The sequence below is a fragment of the Gavia stellata genome, chromosome 5 (genome assembly GCF_030936135.1).
Source record: "Gavia stellata isolate bGavSte3 chromosome 5, bGavSte3.hap2, whole genome shotgun sequence".
Taxonomy (NCBI): Eukaryota; Metazoa; Chordata; class Aves; order Gaviiformes; family Gaviidae; genus Gavia; species Gavia stellata.
The window spans coordinates 34,121,313-34,146,335 of NC_082598.1; the positions used below are offsets into that span (position 1 = coordinate 34,121,313).

At 39.4% G+C, this 25,023-nt stretch overlaps 1 protein-coding gene across 1 annotated transcript; it reads right to left on the reverse strand.

The window, feature by feature from the left end:
• Positions 1–3,178: 3,178 nt before the first annotated feature.
• Positions 3,179–20,924, reverse strand: ASAH1 (N-acylsphingosine amidohydrolase 1). The gene is made up of 14 exons (XM_059817547.1): positions 20,829–20,924; positions 15,839–15,885; positions 15,560–15,650; positions 14,247–14,333; positions 13,183–13,261; positions 12,210–12,284; positions 11,338–11,383; positions 9,755–9,899; positions 8,501–8,555; positions 8,213–8,294; positions 7,466–7,597; positions 7,110–7,233; positions 6,506–6,562; positions 3,179–5,821 (listed from the first exon to the last, which is right to left on the reverse strand). Exons 1-14 carry the CDS (start codon positions 20,904–20,906, stop codon positions 5,732–5,734), a joined length of 1,188 nt encoding a protein of 395 aa, XP_059673530.1. The 5' UTR covers positions 20,907–20,924; the 3' UTR covers positions 3,179–5,731.
• Positions 20,925–25,023: the final 4,099 nt, after the last annotated feature.

Below are 25,023 nucleotides of genomic sequence, written 5' to 3' on the forward strand. Positions count from 1 at the left end.
ATGGGGAGAGAATTCAGTTGTCCCAGTAGGTACTTAGACCTGCCTGGTCTGTAACAACATCCTTTTTCTTGCAAGGCATTGTCTTATTCACTGTCTTGAAAGCTGGAACAAAGCAGAAGCCATTCTCCTTTATTACACCATCCTCATTCATTGCAAGAACACAGCCTGTCCTGTGCAGTGAGTGAAACAAGGGATCTCTGTAGAAGGAATTTTGGAATCATACAAAGAGACTGTATCCCATCAAAAAAGGAAGGGGAATGAGTGGCTGCTATGCTTGTTGGCTTCTGGATGCTTCATAGCCTTAGTATACTTTTAATGTAACTTATCTTGCTTTTAAATCTAAAGAATGGTTGCTTGGGATAATATGTACTTTTAATTTCCATGTTTTTTTCTTAGAGGATCAGTTTAGATCTACTGTGTCTCAGCATAATTTGAAAAAATGTGGTAACAGCAGTTACTAACCACATAGGCTGCTGCGGGTGGCGAGGCACATTTTAGTTGGGGTTTCAGATGACAGCAAAGGAATGCTTAATTTAGGCAGTAATGGGGTCAGCAGAGCAGTATACTGCAGTTGCTAGATCTTCATAGCCTGCCACTCTTGGCTGTCTTCCTATTCTGTTTTACTTCTCTTTCCTCTGACATCTCCTGACACCCTGGCTCCTGCCCAGTCACTTCTACTTCTTTCTCCCACCTGGTTCATGCAGAAGGCATACCTTCTGCAGCTGGACGTGGCTATCTTAACAGAACGATTTACAAGTCTCAGGGGATGGTGCATGTATACCTCTTGCACGAATGCAGATGTAGCATTTTAGGAACTAAGTTGATGCAAATTATATGTAACTACTCAAAGGTCTAAATACTGGTGTCATTCAGATGGTGGGTGTAGCCTGAGAACAGGCCATGTCTAATCCAAACACCTCCAGGTACCCGAATTAAAGTTCAGCTTTAAAAACAAGTTGCCATTTCAACACTTTGCTACAACCCAGTGCTCGTGATCTATTTTTTTTTTTTTCACTGTAGACAAAAAAATATTTTTTTTGTTTAGCTTTCTCAAAAAGCCAAATCATTTTCATTGAAATATAAAGAGGGAAAAGTCTAGGGATGAATTTTTTTCTACATTGGGTATCTGCTTAATAGAGAAAGCTTAGCAAGATTAAAAGAAAGACAAGACTAATAGTGGAAAACCTTAAGCAAGCCTCATGACTGGAGTTACCTTAAATACAGAATACCCAACAGAGGCAGCCTCACTGCTGGGATTCTTCTATTGCTCATGCATAACCCTTGAGCTAGGAGAACAAACTTTGCAAAACAATTAGACTTAGAGAGGTTGTCCCATATACAATCAATATAATTCGGAGCTGATTCACTGTAGGTCAGAAAGTGTCCCGAGTACAGTGCTTCTTGGGATGTAAACAGACTAACTCCTTTGTAATTATTGTCCTCTCTTCTAAGTAGCAGAGTGTGGGAGCAGACTGAGCTACAAAAGACCTTTAAAATCTTTGATACCGCAAGTTACGATGTTCTGAAAAACTGGTAGGGAACAACTGCATGGTCTGCTTCCTTCTTGGTCCCAGTATTTGGCCAGTTGGTATGTTGTCTTTCTAGACTCTCTTAACCATCAAAAGCAGCTTCTTATAAAATGTATAAATATCTGGAGACTTCTTCCCAAGGCAAATTGTGGTTTCTGCCACCGCTTTGATTGAGCATTCTTCTTTCTGGCTCATCTTGTTCTTCTGGTGCAAAGGATGAGAGGTTTTGCTGCTCGGAGAGCTTGGGTGTGCCTTTCTCACCAACACTTCTGGTCCTCCAAAAGCAGAAGAGAGCCCATCTGATGATCCATGGCATAAGCAGGTCATTTGCCTGCTGTTGCCACTAAGGTGAAATCCAAGCTTTTGAGTTTTTTGTTCGCATTTCTCTCTTTCTCCTTCCACCTGCTGCCCAAAGAGCTGGCTGTGTAAAGGTGGGATAGGTGTTTGTGCTGGGAGGGAGGAGTATTTTTTTGTTAGGTTGTGGTGCCTGCCTAAAGCTCTCAACTGCTCCCTGTCAGTCCACAGTCCATCATGCCTGCTCACACCAGCTCGTGTCTTCTACTACTTACTCTTGCTGCTGTCCTTGCAGATACTTTCCAGGACATCTGTGGGTGCTGCTTGGGAGTTTTGCTTCTAAGTAAAGCCTTAACTTGTAACTGACTCTAAAGCAAACTCACTTGCATGTGTCCCCCAAAACTACTGCTTGATTTTGATAGAATCAAATTCCTTTCCCGGATTCTCCTGTTCGCACTAGCTGCCAGCATTTTGCTTTTTTGACATGGGAGGTGTCATTCATCCTTCCTCTGAAACGGTATGGGGCTTCACTGCATGGGTTTCTTAAGTTGTAGACGTGTAAAATTTTCTTGGCAAACTGACATTTTTTGCATTTAAATGCCAGCACCCAAACAAATGTTTTGTCTTTCTTGTAATGCCTGCAATGTAATCAAGTTCAGAATAAACTGTATTAACTCTTTGTATTTACATTAACAGCAAAAAACTGCTGGAAGCTAAAATACTGAGGCTGTTCTTCATAGAACCAGACTATGCAGTAATAATAAAAAGGTGTGTTTGTCTTGTTGCCTTTTTTTTTTTTTGCAACCATTTGATGTTTTTTCACAACAGAACTAGGAAAGCTGTGTAAATCTCTTATTTAAACTTAAAAGAGAAAATACATACATTTGCTTACTTGACCTGGGGGAAAAAAAAAACCCTTTTAAAAAAATTATCAGACCACCCTCTCAATGTTTGTGAGGTACCTCAACTATGTGTACAGCAAATGAATAGAAGAAACATACCCATTTTCGTTCTCTGTGTCTTTCTGTTTTTAAAAAAAAAAAAAAAAAGCTAAATTAAATCCCAAAGTTGCAAGTAGTGGTATACATTTCTTCAATAAAATGGCCTTAGCTTCCATGATAATGCCTAGGGCGGCAGAAGCAGAGGGCAGGCAGTAAACTGATGTTAAAAATAGATGTCTCTATCTGTAACAAGAGCAAATGAAACTTTTTGTCGGGCTTGAGAAAACCTTTAGACAAGCGCTTTCAGAATTGACAGATAAAGGTTAAATCAATAAACAATTTATCACATTAATCACTTTTTCTATATTAAGGCAGACACAGTAAGACATAATTGTTGGGGTTTTTGTTTTTAAATAGCTTTGTTTATTTCAGTCTATAGCAGGCATAGGCATTCAGGCTTTGGACAGACATCCATGGGATTTCGCTGTGCTTTTGCAATTGTAAAGCAATTTCCAGTGTGGAAATGTCAATTGTCTTGCACAAGGGACATACCAAAAGCTCATTAGTTAATGACTGTAAATAGCCCACTGCCTTGCTCCACAAATGCTTAAGTGGGACAGGACTAATTAAGCAAGTAAACTTACTACTTATTTTTAAAGTAATTTGATTATGGACGTTATGCAACTAATTCCAAATAAATCTGAACAACCCCCTACCAGATTAAGGTGCAAACTCAGCAGTATATGACGTGCCCTTCATGGTACAGACTGGAACATTTGACTTGGTTTAGCCATTTTATATAAATCAAATGTCCCAGAAGCTGCATTTCACACTGTACATCTATTTTTCCCTAATCTAAATCATGCCACTATGTTGATTTTGGTTTATGTAGGTTCAATACTCATGACTGAGATTAAAAATGGGCTATGATAGTACAGTCATGCTAACATGCTTCCACTTGCATAATTAAATTAAAAAAACCCAAAACATTAGATGTACAACTAGACTAGCCCTTTCTTTTAACGTCAGTTTAAATCATGGGATGCTGATTTCTGTGTGCTCTCTATACATCAGTGCTTTACACCCCTTTGAATTGCTTCTTGCTGTGCTACTACAGGCATTGTTCTAAGGCCTAGAATATAATTTTCTTCAACCAGAAGCCATGTTTCTTTATCAGCTGCTGAAGTTATTTGGCAAATAGCAGTCCTTTTGTCCCTGCTTCTTGCAGTGTTGATGGAGGGAGAGCTGTTAACAGTTTGCTTTAAGCTGGTAACCTAGTTACTGGAACAAGGGATGAGTAAAGGTTACCTTTTAATATTCCTTTTGGAAAAGGAAGCAATACTAAATAAAACTTAGCCAGTCATACGTGGATGAAAGTTGACTTTGGATCTCAGATTTATGGGCAATAACTTCTTTCCCCTTCTGTAGACGTCTTAGTCTTAAATTTGCAATTATTAAAAAAAAAAAAAAATCTTACAGTAACCTTTACTGTTTGGAACAGAAAACTGTATCCTCTGTTCTGAACTTCTGCACTACGCTAATACTGTTCTGCATGTCCTGGCTATCAAGAATCCCATTGCAACTGGGTATCACAAATTTGCAGGTTTCAGTTAGCATGCCTTATGCATTACCATCTCTGCAGACACCAAAGACACAGCAAACACTTCCCTTACACCAGTGGCAACTAATATGAATAGCACCTGTTTCCTAGGGTGGTTAAGAAAAGATTACAAGTGAACCACCTAAGCGTACTCTCCAGTGTCTTCTCTTTGTGTCTTATAAAACACAAGAGCTGGCACTGGAAACTAGTCCCAGCAATGCAGTCAGTAAAACAGATAAACTGCCTTCTACATTATCTGCTTCCTAGGACATTAGGGTGCCTGTGCTTCTCTCTACTTCCAAGAGACCTTTACTTTCTTAATTTAATTTGAATTCTGGCCACTGGTGTAGTCTGACTTGGCTTCCCTCCCCCAATTTCCAAAAACCAACCAACCAACCAAAATCCCCCCAAACAACCCAACCGTTAGTAGCTGTCTACTTTACATTATGGTAATAGCTTTAACTGTCAGTTTAAGAAACAAATCAGTTTTTCAGACACTGTTAAAATCAGCCTATTTGGAAGTGAACGCCCTTTCTGCTGAGTGATATGTAACACGCATGGTAACTTCCACTGAGGTATGAAATCAGTGCATGTGTACTTTGGTCAAAGGAAGTAGTTCTTAAGAATATTTATTGTATTAGTATTTATTTTTTTGAGACAACAGAAAAATCTGTATTTAAAAAAAAAAATTGTTAACACGCCAAGAAAGAGCTTCAGCAAAAGATCTATAAATCGGTGAAAAGCCATTTTTTGGCTCAGATCTCTTTTTTGGTATTTCCCTAAGACCTTGTTTCTGTGACTAGATATGATACGTGGTAGGTTATTTTAAAACAGGGCATCTTAGACATATCCTCATATTGGACCAGAACACTAGCAATTCATCTTAAGTAATTAGGAAAGAATAACAGAACTGTACTGTCCCAGATGGCCTTCTAATACCCAATTATTTTTCATGCTTGGTAGGTGCCATTTTAACTCACGTGTGCTTTGGAAGTATTTTAATCTAAAAAAACCCCAACCAAACAACAAAAAGTAACAAACCCACAAACCAACAACAAACCAAACCAAGAATACTGTCAAGACTGAAGAGATCTAGAGCTAACTGCTGAACTCATTTGGTAGAAATGGCTGAAATCAAACCAGACATACATTAGTATACATTTCTTGTCAGCAGAACTGCTGATCAGAAAGCAAGAAAGTCCAATGTGAGATAGGGTCCTCCATTTTTAGAAGCTCACTGACATTTCTATATAGCCATTAGATTTCTGAAGAAAGGAGTTAGGCTGAGGAATCTTTTTCCAGAAGTATTTTTTCTTGGAGGACCTCCAATTCAGACAAGCAGCTTCCAACCTAGGAAAGGTACAGGACTACCAAGGACTACAGGGATCTGGGCATTCCCGCAGGTAAGTCTCTGTATGACCATTATACACCTCCATCAGCGTTGTGCACACAGTCAGCTAATAGGCAGGTGGGAGGAAGAAGAAGGAAGAAAAAAGAGAAAGCCTCATTACAGTAATTAGTGAAAAACTTTCTCTGATACTAGCTGAACAGTTCAACTAAAATGAGCATTTATCTTATTTAGTCAACGACATGCAAGTATGAATAGCTTGTGTCTTCAGCCAAGAATGCTGCCTGTGAATACAGTAACTAAATTTCTCATTCAAAAACTCTTCTCACCCCTTTAGTCTTTTTTTTTAAAAAAAAAAAAAACCCAAAACCTCAAGTACAGACTATAACATCTTCTGTTGCAAGAAGAATGTGACTATAGTATGTGTAAACCATGAGGTATATTAACTTGTTTCATGCTACTTATAAGGGCATGTATCACAGGTTAATTCAGGTTAGAAGGGAACTTAAGATATCTGTAGTGCAAATGCTGCCTCAAACCAGAGCCAGCTATGAGGAAAGGGCTCAGGCTACTCAAAGCTTTAAAGCTGTTAGGGCCTTTGGAAAACAGCTATTCCAGCAACTACAATTTCCTTTTACAAAATAATGTGGTATTTGTTTTGTTTTTATGTGCATGCTTTCACTTAAAAACCCCTTTAATGTACCACTGTGACCTCCTCCTTAGATGTACAGTAGTTAGTGGTCTGCTCTCTGCCCCCCCCAATCTAAACTTTACGCAAAAATAGAAGCATTACCTTATTGAGCACAGGCTTTGTGGAGAGAACATCATAAATTGCTGGTAAGGAGATGTTCTGAAAGAAAATAATACATTGATGTTAATGGACATTAACCTGTTAGTGTAAATGCTGAGAACTGTAACTTTTTTTACAGCTCAGTTAGATAAGATGTACTCTTAAAGCTTTATCTTATTGAGATCAGAAGAACAAGGGTTGCAAAAACTTGAGCAGACCAGATCTCAGTACAGCATGGGACACCTGAGTGTCAGTGTTTGCTGCCTGACTGTGTTTGAATTTCACTGGTGATAAAACAGCTCAAGAAACAATGAAAATCTCTCTCAAAGTATGTCCAGGTTTATCCTCCTGCATATGCGTCCGCAGAAAATGTTTGCAGGAAACCCACCTAGATGAAGAGAAAGCCTAAAACTAAAAAACATTCATGTAAAGGAGCCACCTGGTACTTTATTACCCAGAAGCACTGATAAATCGTCACCGAACTGTTGGCCACTTCTGTCATTACAGCTGTGCTTGCAAATGCCCTGAATGGTCCTGGCTGTGTCAGATCAGTACTGTAACATAGGATTTTCAAAACAGCAAGATGAGGTATTCAGCAGATGTTTACCTCTTGCATTGTCTGGTTCAGGCATTTCATTGCAGGTGTCCTACGATTATCCAAGATTAGCGGAGGCTTCCAGCGATCATAGTTTGTTTCTAATACGTACCATGTGCCTTTCTTGATATCAAGGCTGGAAAAGAGGTATATGTTTGTGTTTTGCTTCTCTAAGTTTATAGCAAGTACTTATATAGTATATACTATATACAACCAAATTTCTTTTAGGCTTGCTGTGGCATTTTCCAATGATGCTAAAGAAGTGAGTTCTTGCACATCAAAAGTCACAAGAAACATAGGACACAATTATTGGTGGAACCTGTCCTCTTCTGGAAGGCTAAGTCAGGTGTCAAGCAAAGCATACTCACTCCCAGATATCCAGAGTAGCTGTCCTGGAACGAGTTATCACACACCCTTCTCCAGAATTTTTTCCACCCAGTATAAAGTAAGCTGGAGCCAGCAGTCTTGTTTTTGCCAGTTTGTCTTTTGCATCCTGGTAACTGCAGATAACAAAGTAGTGTTGGACTATTAAATGCTATAAATGGTTCAAGTACTGAAGAATGAGCTTCACAGACCCAGGAAAAGTTTGGGTAGTTACACCTATCTTCCCCTTTCATGCACATATGAGGAGACTGCATCACAATCAAGGAACACATTTAAGCAAAGCTCCTCCACTCGCTTTGTAATTAAAGTATGGTTGTTGAGAGGTGCTCTTTGCACTTTTTCTACATTTAAAACAGGAATAAAAAGATGACACACCATATCATATTCCACCTAATTCATCTAGTGCATGAGAGCTTTGTTTCTGTTTACTTCCTATAATATACTACTACCTATTGGATGTGCTTTGATGCAGAATGCTGTTATGCATTCAGATAGCAATAGGTTCATTAGGGAAAAAAAAAAAATCTGAGAAAGCAATTTGAGGAGTTTTAAGGGATCATGTGTGATGCCTCTCCCCGCCACCAGAGTACCAGCAAACCTAGAACTATTTAATGTTAAGGCTTCTAGGAAGATATCTGCATCATTAGATACTAAGCATACATCTACAGTATAAATGCCAGTTAAAAGTAAAACAGATTAAAGCAGTAGAATACTTAGAGGGGGGGGAATACCTTGTAGCATTCTCTAATACTGTTCTTGTAAGAAAGCCCATCCACATACCATCTCTTCTACCAAGAAACCATTCGAAGATTCCTGCAAAACATCACTCGTAACAATAATTTGTTTTCAGAAGGTTCACTCATGCTATTCTAGCTTTCACAGCCTTTAAAATGAACTGTGTTTCATCTTACTCATCTGGAACTTTTTCATCACTTGTGTGCCTGTTTATTGAGGTAACCAGTATGCCCAAGGTCTGGAAAATTTGTACAGGAATAATGAAAGAAATGAGCATTACTTACCAACGTAACCACCATCAAGACTAAAACGCTCATTCATTGTCAGAGTGAACAAGTCCTGAAAAGCATTAAAAAAGTCAACCTCCATCCATCGCCAGCCCATTAATACCAGTAATAAACAAGAGGCAGCATTGCAATTTACATGCCAATTGAGCTTCTTGTTCGTTAGACTCTTCCCCTTTGAGTAAAGGGCTGCAAGATCAAGCCCATGAGGGGAAGAACCTCATTTGTCACTGCCTGAGTAAACAGAAATGATAATTCACAGTTTTCTGACCCGGCATAGCAATCCAGCAAACCATGCTTTTATGCTAAGCAAATCAAGCCTGTGGCCATTTTTCTCTTGGTCCTTGTTGCATCACTGAATTACCAGTTTTCCTTCCTCTGCTGTATGTAACCTTCTTCTCAGACCTCCGAATACTATTCTAGTTTGAAGGCAGACTTTTAAATCCCAGTGCTAAGTACACCCTGATATGTTATTGCTGTTGACATGGGCATGCAGCTGTATACAATTCGACCCATGCTACTTGCAACATGCAATTCAAACTCAAATCCCAGTGTTCTCCAACTAGTGTTTCTTTCAGAGGAAAGTGGAATTCAGCTACATGGGATCATTTTCAGAATGGGCTCTTCCCAATTTATTTGACCAGAAGATAAAAATAAATGGATACAACACTGGGATTTATGCCAGAAATGCTCTATTATGAAAAGGGCTACCTATAATAGAGGATAAAGGCAGAGCATGTAGAAAAGGAGGAGTTGTGGTAAGCTGGAGACCCTGATATAGTTCTGTACTGGTGGTTTTTAAGATGTAGATAAAACCCAGATTTCAAGTGCCTATTTAAAAAAAAAAAAATCTTGCAAAGTAGGACTCCTTTTCCAAGAAGGATTGGAGAAAGAATTAAAATAGCACAAGTGTGCCATGACACCTCTGGGATCACAGCGGTATCTAGTTGCTAGCAAGAAACTCCAACTACTTGAGCACTTTGTATTCACTCCTATTAGTATTCAGAATTCAACACTGTTACAAAGAATTGTCCAAATTTAAGTATTTCATTTAGGCAATCTCCTTTTACAAGGAAGAGTGCAACATTGTTTTCTTTTACCTTTCTTCAAATAGCTATACTGTGTACCAGAATAATTAAGAGATAATTTATTAAAAACATCCCAAGGCAGAGGATGAAAGCAGCAAAATTTACATCTTAAAGGGAAGTCTGAAGCATTATTAACAAATTGACAAGCCCCTCTGCCCATACTTACTGGTTTGACTCCAGACACCATGCCTATGTATCCTGCAAAATTTGTAGACTTGAATACCGTTTTGTTGTTTCTCTGGAAGTCCAAGTTTACCACTATAGGCTTCAGTTCCCGAGTTAAAGTCCAGGAATTATTTTTAACATCCCACCTGCAGAAAACAGTACAGCATTTGAAACTTCCTTCCCTCAGCAGCTTTTAAAACTTCCCTTCACAGCATGCCTATTTCCTGTGTGTGATGCCTGTTCTCTGATCTTACTCATGTCAGCCAACACCACTGCTCAGTAGTTACCTGAGCAGCACCAGCAAGGGACAGCTAGGAAGACTAAACGCATAGGCAGTCAGCGAAAAGAATCAAATTTTGTTTGAACAAAGAGCATATACACTACTCAGTATTAAACAGCAGCACCATTACAGCTGGTTTGTTCTGAACACACATAACTTTGTTCTATTCCTGCTGGCAAAGGGAGGCCGCTATGGGTACTGCCTGTGACACCAAACCTACTGTATCCTGAAAGCATGTGTTGCTTGTTCTGCAGCAGAATGAGCTGGTTCCCTCAAATTCTTACTTTTCAAAGGGAGAAACCAAACCACATACTACTGGATTTGCTCTACATGACAGAAGTCCCAATTCTAGTTTGTAAGACAAGCCAGAATAGTTTGTAGGCAAAGGGTGCTAAAGAACACTTAGCAGACCATTACATTCTCTGGAAACAATCCAGGTTCTGGGAACAGCTTTGAAAGTTGCTTTAATTTTCAGGGAGCATGTTCCCAGTATTTCTGACAAGTGGGAGAAGTTCAACACAAGCCAAACCAAGGGTCAAGTGGAGTCACAGTTGACAACATTTGAGTTTTGATAGGCAAGTAAGTATTTTAATGAAGATGGACATGTAAATTCCATGTGGGCATTGAGAGTCATCTGGATGAGTGATGTTACAAAATATACTGGGATAATAAAAGCAAACACTGAACTACCTGATCATGAGGTACGAAATGAGAACTAAAAGAGAATCCAGTGCTGGGCAACAGATTACAGAGTTTGTATCCAAATGAATGATAACAGATCAGTCAAATACAAATCACTGGCTTCTGAGTAGAAATGATGGATGATGGGAAGTGCCAGTAGAGCATAGTACAGTAACTAGGGAGATAATTTGGAAAAAAACCAACCACAAAAACAAGCCCCAATCCAATCCACATTTCACTGCATACACTAAAATTGATGCTTCTGTCCCACCACGTAAAGAACAAGATATACCGGGCCTCAGAGATAAGGTTACATGGACTGTTCTTTGGTTTGAGACAGTTTTAACTGGAGCTGAGAAAACACTAAGTAACACTGAACACAACTGTTTTACAAAGTTATTCACAACAAGCTCGGAGTAGTTTGACATAAGATCAGCAGAACAATCCTTTTGTTCATTTTAGCCTTTTTTCACAACATGCAATGCAGAATTACTTATCACAGTCTTAACATACAATTCTTCATTTAGACTCAAAGAATGCGTGTAGAAATTTAAAGTTCAGCTAGCTTTTTCTTTGGGTTTAAAAAAAAAAAATAAATAAAAGGCACAAGTTTAGGTACTTACCCAAGAAAGAGTCCAAAATCCAAGTTTCTGGCATGGTACAGCTTCCCTACATGACAATAAATAAATAAATAAATAAATAAATAAATAAATTTTGCTAAAGAAAGAGACATAAATTTCAGCTTAGAAAACCAGGAAATGAGTAAGCAGGAAAAATACCTGGGAAAGTAAGCAGGGAAAATACCTGTTGCTCTTTTCATAAGCACAGAAAAATGGTGGGGTTTTTTGGATCAGACAATTGTTTTGCCATAATTGAAATGAAGTAATCTTGTAAACTGCTGTCCATCTCAGCCTTGGATGCTTTCCACATTATCTTAATACAATGGTAACACCTTGAGCTTCCTCTGAAAGTGAGATGTTTGTAAGCTCTCTGAGAATCCCTCACAAATTTCCTAAGCTAGAAGAGGTGCAGACAAAGGCTGCAGAACTGACTAAGAGAATGAGAGAGTCTCTGTTCTTAAAACAGACTATCCATTTTCTCTAGCACCATACATTGCGATAGCTAGAAACTAGATGCAAAATGGCTTGCACTGGAATCCCTCATGGCACTGAGAAACTATCAGGTGTCTGGCTGGTGTTTCTTTCCCCTAGAAAAACAAATGCCACCTATTATAAAAAAAAAAAAAATACAACCCACAAAAAACCCCCAACAAAACCAAAACCAAACCATCTTTGAAAATATTTTTTCCTTTTTTTTAACCTAAGACACCTGTGATCTCTTATTCCCTTCTCAAGGAATACCTTTTTATTATAATTTCTTTTAGTCTCTTCCACTAGACCTTCTTGCCTGCAGTTAAGAAGGTCTGTTTGTGTAATTGAGGTGGACCCTCTCCTACATAAGAGAAAACTGTTACCACTATTCTGGGTCGCATTACCTGTTTTATCTTCCGCCACTATTGATGTACATACAGTAAAAATTTCATAAAAGATGTTAAAAATAACAATTTCCCCTAGAACAAAAAGAAACAAAGTTCAATAGTTTGCAACTTTTGCCACGAACAGAAAAAAATGGTTAGAAAAAAGCATACTGCAAAGTTCAGCATTCTATAATATTTCTGTCAAGAATTTCTGTTTAAATCTCATTTGACCTTTGAAATGACTGGTTCAGCAAAATCAAGAACTTCCTGAAAGGCAATTAGAAGGATCAGAATCCCTTGGCCATACAGAAAGGTGACAGTCATTGCTACTTCCTCCTCTGGAAACTTCAAAACAAGCTACAAAATTTACTTTAAAGAAGAAAGCTGCTATATGTACCACTATTCCCATATAAGAGTTGCTGACTAGCACCAGGTGTACTGCTCCTGCATGAGGGAAGCAGCAGAAGGAGGTCTACGGACCTTCTCTGTATCAATTCTGGAAGAATTCAGTGTCTACTTCTCACCTGGAATTGCATTGTTTTGCAGGAGGTGCGGAAGGAAGTCAGGAGGATGTGGCAAGGATCACGTGGGAAAGAAAGCACAGCATGAAACTGAGCCTTGCCTTCTTGGTATGTCAACAGCAGACACACAGCTGAATGGGAAACCCATGAGAATCAAGGAGTCCCCCAAATTTTGGTGCACAGGGGCTAAGACTTGCTCCAGTTCCCAAAACTCAGGACTGAGAAGCTACAGCTCTACAGAGAAGTCCCAGCCTGATTAAAGGCTTATGTGATTTATTGCCATTCTCCTCTAAAATACTGTTTTCATTTAGTGTGGGATGCAATTTATTGCTTTATCTACTTAATTAATAATTTATTTGTTAAAGTCATAGATGACTACCACTATACTGTAGATTGGTACACACACAAATTTTAAACGAGTCTGGATTTCTAGTTTTCCACTACGTTAATAAAGTGTTGGAAACTATTACCCAAAGGAATCCCAGATGAATTTGCAATCCCTTGGAGTTCTTCGTTGAAAGGATAAGGAAGCGTGGCAGTCAGGTGAGCCTGAAAGAAAAAATTTTGGACATTGTTTGTGTAAATTAATGCTATTTTGTTACTTGAAACAAACCTCTCCCCAATAGGTACATCCTTCTCACAACTATTAAACAGAATATTTAATTCCTCTGCAGCCTGTAGAACTTGAGGATGTTTGTAGAGTACTTGGAAGACAAGTACACACTTAAGGAAAGTAAAACTATTACTTATCAAAATATTGACATATGAGCAATGGAGATTAGCACAGTATCTTAATTATAGTTAGCAGCAATAGGTGGAACAGAGTGAAGTGTGACACTTACATGTTAAGAGCTCAACTGGAACTGAGCTTGACGTCAGTGTTTAAGGGAATCCTTAACTTTCACACATTGGCATGACTACCTGTATATTCTACCTTTATGTCAACCCCACTCAGGTACATAGGAATACGAATGAAGTGTGGCCAGCATGACCTAGGGCTGCTGTAAATAAAGGTGGGGGACAGATTTGACCTTATGCTGTCTGTAGCGCTACACTGTTTTCTCCTGTCCTCATTCTATGCCAAAGCCTATTTTAATCAGAAAGAAATTATTTTTTAAGATGGGGCCTGGTCAAAGTTGCCCCTGTAATCAGACACTTACTACAGTTTTCAAAACCTGATTTTATTCTACTGTTTGAAAGGAGTTGAACATGGTAAAGAGAATTTCAGTGAAATGTTTTGCTATAGTGACCAAGTCAGTACCATATATGTCTAGCATGACTCATCCAAACTTGAAAAGATCTTAGAAAAAAATCAGAGGAGGAAGAGACACATGCATTTTTGGTTTGATGGTTTCAGAGTAATTCAGAGTAGGCAAGAAGGCAAAATTTCACCAAGGAGGCAAAATGGCATTTTTGTTCTGGAAGTGGAAGAATTATTATCACTTGTAAAGTTCTTAATTGCCAAATTTAGCAGTGTTCTAATTCTGATAGTCAGAGCATACAGTAATAAAATAATTAAGCTGAAAATACTTACTATTTTGTTATCCACTATGTCAACAACTTTGCCACTGGGGAAGAAGGTATTTGCTATATCTTTAATATTCTGGACCACAGCCTTCAGCTAAAAAGAACAAGGGCTTTTATTGAATAGAAGATCTTGAGCATAACAATTGCTAGAATACTAACAGAACTCCTTCACATACTTTTCAAAAAAACATTTTGTTGAAAAAAATAGGTATTTAAAGAAAGTGCTAAATGTGGTGTTCTGTGTGAGAAAAACACCCCCAACTTCCCATTAAAGAGTCACTCTTCAAGCTTTATTCAAATAACTTTCCAGATTAGTGCCGACATGTTCCTCTACAAGAAAATGAATTACAGGAAAAAGCCATCCTCGTCTTCTGCTCCTTTGATCCCATTTTAATACTCTGCACTCTTCTGTCTTTAAAAATGTTAATTAAAAGCTCTTTGCTTAAGCGCTGATGTTCTTGAAGCCAAAAAGACTCAGTAAACTTCTTATAAAAGTACACGCTTTCCATTTGCAACATGTGAATGGCCACAAATAGAGTTCCACTCTATGTGATCTAATTCCAAAGTACATGAAAGATAAAACTTTTCAGAATTTAAGGTGTAACCTGAAGCTTCCAATGCCCACTGGCTTAAATGAGACTTTAAAAATAAATACTACAGTGCAAGTAGAATTTGTCTGGCTTTCAGAGTCGAAAGGTCAAAGTCAACAGGGATACAGCAAAAATTCCTGGCCTTTTTTGAGAAATTAAGCATTACTGAATTGAATTTTCAGCAACCTTCAGAAGAACAGCTGTTCTAAGTAGTTTGAAATAGGCTCGAGTATTTTGAAAATTATTTCTCCCGTGTAAACCCCAGTGCTGCAACCAGCATCCCTGAAAAGGGCAGGAAGTTCATTTCTCCCTTGATATTTCATCATCTCATGCAGTGTTTTGAGAGAAGCAGAGATGTGCAGAGGAGAAGGGATGCTGCCTCAGTTTCACTTCAGCTTACTGAGGCTGTCCCTTTGGGGTACTCCTCCCCCTTCGTTCTGTATTACTTCATGACTAAAGAGCTTTGATAAATGAAAGCCTGCTTTATGCCGTACCATTTTTTATTCCTCTACATCCCAAACATCAGTGCTAGCTCAAGTGTTGAACACAAAAAAGTTCTACTCAAGCAATTATTTTAGTCTAGAATCATATTAAAAAAGTGAACTAGAAATATTATCCCTTTCAGAGAATTTTAGCACAGGTATTCCTTGCCAAACCTTTTTTCCAAAATAAAAGGCCACATGCTAGTTTTATACCTGCTAAGCTTCAAAGCAAGCTCTGTATTTCATACCTCTGTCTTTTTGTCGTGCATCAAGTTATCCCATCTTTTGCTGGGAGGTAAATCAAGATTTATGACATATGTGGGTACATTCCCTTTGAACCTGAAAGATAAGTACCAGAGTTCAAATTTAAAGAAGGCTTTGAAAAAACATTTGACAAAATAGGTGCTTCCCACCTGTAACTAGCATTTTTCTAGGTCTGCAACAGGAACAAGTTACAAAAACAACCAGTTCAGACTTGCAAATCACTTTTTTGTCATTTGTTAGACAAGTGGAATCAGATTACTTACGTTGGTCCTGAAGGAGGGTATGTTTTACTCCTGCACTCTTCTCCATACTGTAAAGACAGTGAAACATTACTATTTAGCTTCTTTGTTAAAATCTTTATTATTCTAGCAGACTTAGTTTTGAATTAAACCTTTAGGACTAGTCAGCTAATTCAATTCATGATGATTTGATAATAAAGGAAGGGAAAGTCTTGGGACTTTGGAAAGGGTGCAGAGGAGAATACAAGAGGTAGGAGACAAACAGCAACTTCCCCATGCTGTCTGACAGACCTTCAGACAACTTGCCTAAGGTAGTCCAAGACAAGCACAAGTTTATGATAAATATACAAACTCATTTTTACTGAGTGTGATTCAATGAAGAACACTTCAAAAGCATATTCTTTAGACAAGTTCAGAAACCTTAAATCTCAGCAGGGACCAGTTTGATCCATTTGTTCAATTCATAATCTCATTTTATAGCGTCATTCATAATTATGCTTAGTGTTAAGCTTCATTTTGTAGCTGGGGCAGAGAAAGCACGCTGAACTTTGGGCGAACTACTCAGCCAGAGGAATGAGCTACACAGCATGACTTTTTATTTAGTGTGGAAAAGTGCTGCTGAACTGGTGCCAAATGAGAGGCGCATTTCAGGAATATAACTAAAACCTAGTTACCTTCATTCCTGTAAGCATGCCTAGTTACAAATGAAAGTTTGAGAACTATGTTTAGGCGTACTCAAAGTGAATGCAAGGGTGTTCTCCCATCAATTACATAAAGCATGCATATACATACATAAACGTATGCATATGCATGCCACAATTATACCCAGTGAAATACAAGCAAATGCCTACTAGCTGCACTTGTGCTTCAAGCCAGTTGAGAGCAGACCAGATCTGGTCCCCGAGCTATCTGAGCAGATCAGTAAGCTCCTGAGAGCGCAGTATGTCCCATTTGGAAAAAGGAAAGGTACACGTGCTATTCTGTAAGTAAGTCCGTACAAAGGCTTCCAAAGCACAAGTGTTTGGGAGACAGAACAGAAACAAAATTTGTTGGGATCCTTCCACCATTTCCGCCCCCCCCCCGCCTCAATTTCCAATATTTATTTGGCTGTACTAATTAGATTACTAGTGTGTCCTTATAATGCATTCTGGCTCCAGTAAAAACTGAGACAAGCTCTCTAGCAGCTATGTATCTGGAGCAAACAAGCTAACTAATGTTCATGTTCTCTTTGGGCTAATCACATTATCTCTTTTTAATGCATTCATTTAGAAAACACAATGCCTTACACAATGCCACGGACTTTAAACACTGGCATAATTTGTTACAACTAGAAACAGGAATTTTAAAGTGGGATTGGTTTCCGTGTGTTATCATGTGTTTTCTTTTTGTATTGTTTCCAGCAGCTGGGAGAAAGCGTAAGATGAATTTTCATTTTCCTACACATGAGATGAAGGTACAGGACCAGCAGCTATGTGCTTCCTAGACTTCACTGTGGTGCAGTTATAGCCTTTGCATAGCTGGAACAAAAGGTCAAACACAAGAGGCCATTTAATTTTCAAAATGAGGAAGTTTCAAAACAAGGAGGGTAGGGTAGGATATCAGATGACTAATTAGGTAACAAAAGTCAGACGCTTCGTGCAAAGCCAAGCAAATACTTAACAGTATTAATGCAATTGTCTTGTGAAATTTTCCACCCTGCAATAATAAAATCAATCAGAAAAAGTGACATTACACATGCATCCTACTGCAATGGATGCACAGATTTGGACCTTCAAGAAATATCTGCTGTCAAAATATGTTTCTTGACAGATAAAGCCTGTAACAAAAAATTATCCAAAATGGATGATAGTTCAGTTGATCTGTCAGTATTAGCCCATGTGTACACAGAGAAAACAGTGGCAACCATGCAAACTGATTTCAGAGGACTTTAAGTGATGTTCCAGGTGCTAAATGTTATGTCACTCCTGACGCTCTCTCCTGAGATTTTAATCTTGCATTTGAAGCTATTTTTATCTTCCCAGCCCTTTGCAACCTAAGCCACAAAAGAGGTGGGGAAAATGACAGTTAAAGGAAGAGTTAAGGGAGAGATACAGAGAAAATGTTCCCTCCTTACATGTCTCACCTATGTATAAAGAAAGCTAAACAAACCAATAATGCCCAAAACAACCTGTACATCTTCCAGAACTGCTAGCATTGATTGAGATATCTGATGAAAACCAACATTATTAACAGTTTCTTTAGGTAAACTATTACATGCTGGCACATAAGCAGTAATTTAAAAAGATGTGAAGATGAAGTTCTAATGAGAAACAAAAAAATTGTTACCTTTTGCAATCAGCTAAAGACTAACTGCAAACTTTTCTGACAAAATAAAAAGAAAAAAAGAAAAAAAGACACCTAAATAATTTTCTTACAGCAACAGAAAAACCACCAGGCACTTTCTACCACCAGACTGAAATAAGCAGCTATGAAGTTACTGCTGTGGTCAGCGAGACCCTCCCCTCTCCAGAGGCTTGCCTCTGGAAGAGTAACAATAAATGCTGTCTGAGAGAAGCAGGAGCAGCCTTCCAGCACAAGAGGATTGCCTTGAGTTTTCAATGTGGCAAGCCAGAGGTGGTGTCCTAGAAAGAGCCAGCAGAAGCTGGCTCCAAACAGGAGGTCACCACTGTAAATTTGCTTTTCAAACATGCATTGAACTCCCTAGGAGAAATACAGCTATTCTTGAATGGCAATTAAATGCTCTTTTTAAATTGCCTGTTACTAGTAGGTTGCATATTTTGATTACCTGATGTACTGCTGACTTTTGAATTTGTATGTATGTAACGATACAAAAATGGATGCATGGCAGCATAAGATCAAATCACTAAAAGAAAGAGAACACAGTGCAGGGGAAAGAGAACATGGTATGGGGAAAGATGGAAATAATATGAAAAGATAGAAGTAGAACAGAAGATTTATATTATGACCAATTGTATGTAAAAAAGGTAGAGCAGAACAGGAACCAAATAGCTAGCAAACTGTCAAGATGGGAAAAAAAAAATCAAGTAATAAAAGTTATTATTCACTGCAGTAAAGAAAATTAATGCACGGTTTAATGACTGCTGAGTAAATATTTTAAACCTAGCCTGATTTCATTAATATGAAATAGGCTGAACGTAGCTTGTCCAGTCTAAAGAATGCCAGCACTTTCTTCATTACCCTCAAAAATATTTTTGAGGTGGACCATCTCTGGCATCCTTCCTTAATATTCAGCGTTTCTCATCTTCATATTTAAAAATAAATACAGAATGACCTCTTTGAGCTATGAAATATGATTCCATAGTTTAAGGACATGGTATTCAATCTCTTCTAGACAAAGTAATCTGATTATGTTCAGCATCTTTTGGTCTGTGAACTCTGTGGTCTAACATATTTTACTCTCTGCTCCTCTTCCCTTAGGGGACCATGCCAATGCAGCACTCTGTCGTGGTGCAGCAGTCTCAATGCTGTTCACCTTTCTGAACATGGAAGTTAAGAGTACTCTTGCAGCACTGAAGAAATGGGGATGAAGCTAACTTAAATTGCAGTTTGGACAAAAAGTTCAGTACGGTTGAGGGGGCCTAACCGAAAGCTAAAGTGACTGACAGGCTGCACCACTGAGATGTAATTCATGACATTTAGCTTCCATGTTCTTTGTTAATGAAAAGAACCCAACCAGCTCTATGTAGCAAGACAACAATCGTCGTTCATTCTTCAGCAAATGATGCATCTCAGCATCTCAACCAAAAATAAAATATCCTACCCTAACATCTGGCTGCACAGCAGCACAACCTGCAACCTCGACACCCAGTGGATATTGTGCAAGTGCGAAGATGTACCAAGTGCAATCAAATGCAAAATCAAGCTCTAATGATAGACCTTGCTGATAGCTGGCACTTTCTCCCCTACTCCACACCCCAGGAAGCTTTTGGCTAAAATTCTGAAGGTGTTTTAAGCTGAAGCTGGCTTATAGTATTGGGAAGCTGCTCTTGGGGGGGGGGGGGGGGGGGATGGGATTGAGGGCACAGAAGAGAAGAGGGCCTAATTCTGTGTAGTCAGGATGCTAAGGGAACATGGGTCATCCAGATGTCCACGGTCCTCCAAAGCCTTTCCTGCAGTTCTCCCCTCTCCTGAAACCCGTACTCATTTTCCTGAAATCAATATAATTTGCTAGGAAAAGTCTTAGAGCAAACACAAAAGAACATAGGAAATAATATGTTCCCAAAATATTTAAAAATATATTGCAAAAGAGTATTTTGAAATCCAGAGATATTTAAAAACCTGTCCTCTTCACTGAGGATGAGGAGATTCAGAAACTGAAGAGATGAAAGAGTGCTTCGTTACTTCAGGAATAAAAAACACCTCAGGAAGCAAGAACAGCTGTTTACATGCCCAAGAGATGGAAGCCGGCCTGTTCCAAGTAACTCCTCCCCCGACTTCCACCAAAAGTTAAATACTGCACCTCTTCAGTTAAAAAACAACCAACCAACCAACAAATGACACCCCAAGCCCACCTGCTCCACACTGCTCCCCTTGGGTGAAGCTACAGCAAACACGCTAAGGAGATTCAAAAGCGTGTGCACTTTTAGCAAGACCTTCTTAACTTCCCTTTCGAAAATCATTGCTTGGTGTAACATTACAATATTTACATTATGGATGTATATGAAACTGAACGCAGGAATGAGCAAGGACTTGTAAAACACACCCGATAAACACCAAGACTTGCAACAGCAGCCACGGCCGCGCCGGTTGCCAGAGGAGCCATTTAAACGTTACGCACTCCGTGAGGGCAGCGAGGCCCTACCTTAAATTCACACGCGTGAAATTAAAGGCACGCTTGGCCTCCTGCGTGGGGAAGAGGGGCAGCGGCCCGCGGCCCTCACACCCACCCGGCCCGCCGGAGCCCCGCCCGCATCCCACCCTGCCCCCTCCCCCAGAGAGGGCCGGGGGCAACCCGATCCGCGCCATCCCCTTCCCCTCACGTCGCCAGGCTCACCGGGTCCGGCGCCCAGACGAGCTGCGCCACGACAAGCAGCGCGGCGGGTGAGAGCAGCGCCCAGCCCCGGCCCGCCATCCTCCTCCCCGGCTCGGCGAGGCGCTTCCCGGTGTGGCGGCCCACATGACACCGCTCCGCCCCGCCTGTCAGAGAAGGGAGGCGGTGGCCCGCCGCCGCCGCAGGCCTACGGGCGTCGCCCCGGCCTTCCTTTTTATCTTCGCTAAAGCAGAGGAATTGATTTTCAGTCACACTTCCAAAAGGGGGAAGTTCTGCGCAAGAAAATCCGAAATAAAATCGCCTCTCTTAGGCAACACTAAGAGCAAACCCGTGGCACCAGTCCACACTTCGTAAATACTGTGATTTTTAATTACTCCATGTCCTTGGCATATTTTAGGCAGGTTTTATGGTAATGAGAGATGCAAGGCAGGCGCCTTCTTTAGGAAGAAGGAGTTTTCTCCATCTTGCCTGCTTAAGGGTGCAGGAAACGGGCAACTGGAGAGACCATCTAATACAATGAGAAACAGGGCAGGAGACCTATCAGCCTAGCCATGTTGTCCATTATTTATCCACTACTATACATAAAAAAGCATGTTTGTTGTAATATCAAGTACAAGCCAGCATCAGAATCAAGTGCATACTCCAAATAGCTTACAATAAAAAGGTATAATTTTAGTGTGAGCAAATTAATGTATGAGTCTGTATCTTAGCAACAGTTGTTGGAAGAACCACGAATGAATACTAAAAACCTTCAAGGATACCTGTGTTTTAGCTTGTTTTTTGTGCTTTATGCAGTGCCCGAAGATGTGTCACTTTTTTAGGCACACAGAAAAGAAGCAATACAGTCTTTAATATCATGACTTAATTGGCTGTGCAATTAACTCTCTTATAAAACAAACTGGGGGTGGCAAGAAAAAGAAGGGAAGTCCTTGGCAGATGGTTGATTGGAAAGCTGTATTGCATTGCAGAAATTAAGAAACAGGAAAGGATAAAAGAAATGCATTGTAAGGTGTGAAAGCCTTGGGCAAAGGGAGGGTGTTCAACAGTGTGTAGGAAGAAATCGGCTCAGAATGTAAGCTCGGAATTGCACAGAGCTTTAGAGACCAAGGCAGAAAAGCGTTAAGTGCTAGTGGAAGAAGACACAGAACCAATCAGGGGATTTAAGAAATGAGGAAAATTACAGCGTAATGGGAGAAACTTCTGATTTTCATGGGAGTGTCTTTCACAAATAGGAAATCAGCCAGTTTCTGTAGGTTGGTTGAAAACAAATACCTGTAAGACAATAATTCTGTATTTACTTGCAGGTACCTGAATATACTGTTACGGTCTATGGTAAGAAATAGCCAGATTAAGTTGGTCCTCTTATTTTCTAAACATCTGCAGCCCCTTTTGCTCAGATTTAGTTTCTGGAGTAGACAGCTTTTACGTGCTTTACTATCTTCAGGACACCTTTAACAGTACAAAATAAATGACAACTTTGGAAAATGAAAAACTCTTTCTGAATGCTCTGAAGACAAAATTATGCCATGGTCACATGTCACAGTCACAACTTACTTTTTTGAAGCCTCTTTGTACTTTTGGTTTAGTTCTTTCACTAGTGAAAAAATTCTAAGTTTAAGGAATAGTTAACATCCTTCAGTCCGTGTGTTTCTCTGACTATGGCTATTCTGCTGTGTTCTTATCAGAACACCTCGTTTCCAGGGTCCACACCAGTACTTTAGGTCCTCCATTTTGTTGTCTAGGTTTCTTGTGTCAGTTTTCAAAAATCTAAGTTAGGGCAGAATAAAACAGCTTCTTACAATGTGCATTTTACTCATTAACTGTACTACCTGACAGCTAGTGTCACCAATACCTAGTACTTCACATCCACCCTTCTGCTTTCTCTTAAGTCATCTCTCCAGTACTGTATTATCACTCCCCCAATCTGCTCCTTCCTTCAGAAGTAGAGGCTGCACAAATTACTTCCCCTTTTCTCTCAGTTAAATTAAAGCTCTTTGCGCTAACACTACTGCCAGAACGTAGCATCACCAAGAAGTCTCCATGAATATCTCCAATGGAAAAATATCCCAACGGACTCCTTATAGCAACAGTTTAATGCACATACTGATCTTCACCGTTTCGTCATATCTTTGGTTTTCCTTTTTCGGGGACCACAATTCCAGTGAATTCCCCAAACCTCTGCTTCTGTATTAATCTCAGGACACATTTTTTAGCAAGAATCTAGTGTATCATTAGTCCCAACACAGAGGGCAACCCCATTGCTACTATGATATCCTTATTCCCTGCAAGGCTGCCAGTCCCTTGCCAAATCCAGTACTTCCTCTTCTACTTGGGACAGTCCCATTTCATTTGCTGACATTACTTTTTGCTTCACTTCTTCCTAGCTCTGTAACAAACACGCCTTTCAGTTCCATTTTTCCTTTACTATCACTTATGACTACTTACAGCACATACACCTTGCATTCTCCTATTTACACTGATAAATAAAAAATGGAAAACTCCTTTCCACAGATAATTCTCAGGCTCTTCAGATTCCGAGTACTCCTTTCTGCACCCTTTGTACCAGCATAGCAGATTTCTGCTTCCAGCTGCATGTGTTTGAGTAATCATTTTTATGAGTTCTACCAGACATGATTTTATTTAAACAATGTATTATTGAAAAGAAAACCAGATGCTGTAACATCAGTCTACTTCAACGATTAGCATTCACTTCAGATGCGTTTAAGATTCACAGTGGATTGTGGATCAATGACACCTGCAATGAACTGCCCCATAAATAATTACTCTGGCCTGCAGCCTGCTCCTGTGGTGCTGCCTCTTTCCCAGTGTTTCTGGGAGTAGTTTTGGCAGCAGGCCAGGTCCATGATACTGCAACGGTTGTATGTCAGGTTACATGTAGCATGGTTACCTACAACCAGAACTACGTGATGAGTCCTAATCCCCAGTCCTAGACCAAACTGAGGAGCTCTGGGGAAATATTAATTACCTTGTTTTCTATGATGGCACAACCTGCAGCTATGCTACATTTTCATCCAAGAATTCCTCAGGCTCTGGCCAGGAGCATTTGCCAACAATCATCTATTTCTAGCTTTTGGCCTTCTTGCCACAAACTCATCGCTCATACTTCTGTCAGACCTCCTAGGCATGCACAATGAATCTTCTCCAACAATACAGGAACTCAAAATAGGGCCTTTACTTACTGTGGAAAAGGCAGCATAGCCCTCTTCTTTACAAAAATTGAGTTACAGAGCATATGGACACACACTGCAATGCAAAAGCCTCTAAGCTACCTATACAATCAGTTTCATCTGCTTGACCATTTCCGCTATTGGTAAAAAGCTAGCCACACACTACACCTATGGGGCCATCTTTGATTGAGGGGGTGTCTATTTTTACTTGAGAGGAATCAGGTTATACACAGAGTTCCCTGGAAAAGCCAACTATTCTCTCTCAAGACCACTAAATGCCAGGGAGCTTTTTCTCTGGACTACGTTATTGTACAGGCCATCTCCCAGGGCTTAAGCCATATAGCAAATAGCCTACTATTGGTACTTGGTACTTTATATACCTTTAATTTTTCTTGAAGCCAATCCCTTAATAGAAGCCAAATATTCACATGTGATACAATTAGTAAGATTTTATAACTGGGTTATTGATTTGTGAGGAATTTTTAATATAATTCTGGAGTTACTTACAAAAGTAAAATAAAAAAACCAGTTCTGCTAATTATAGTTTCTTTTTGAAAATGTTTTAATGCAGAGTCTCACTACAAACACATTGGAATTCCCAGCAATTGTTTGCTTTGAAAGAATGTGTAGTTAATAGAAACTGATAGGAAATAAAGATAATTTTCAGTCATTGCTGCTATGTGGTACGCTGAAAGAGTAAACTCAAAGTTTTGTACCAGAACTAGAAATAAAATCTGTGAAAACTTTGAAATGAAGCTATTGAACTTGATAATGACCATCTGATACTATTACATTTTGGTTAACAGTATTTCCTGAAAGAATCAGGTAAGTGGTAGATATGGGGGGAAAGACAAATCTCTAGAAGATCATTTGAGTTCAGAAAAACAGCTACTGAGGGGTCTTTTGTAGCTCTGAAAACTGAGGGCAAAATTCTTACTTGATAATTTAGCTTTACTTTTTTTTTTTATCATTCAGCATAGACCTTGCTTTTATTTAATTTCTCAGCATTT

Bases quoted from the DNA above. Each gene is read 5' to 3' on its own strand.
- ASAH1 (XM_059817547.1), bottom strand. From the start codon at position 20,906: ATGGCGGGCCGGGGCTGGGCGCTGCTCTCACCCGCCGCGCTGCTTGTC. The intron at 11,384-12,209 runs GTAATGCGACCC...ATTGTCATGTAG, and splicing joins AGTGGCGGAAGATAAAACAG to GGAAGCTGTACCATGCCAGA. The intron at 5,822-6,505 runs GTAATGCTTCTA...CCTGCCTATTAG, and splicing joins CAAAGCCTGTGCTCAATAAG to CTGACTGTGTGCACAACGCT.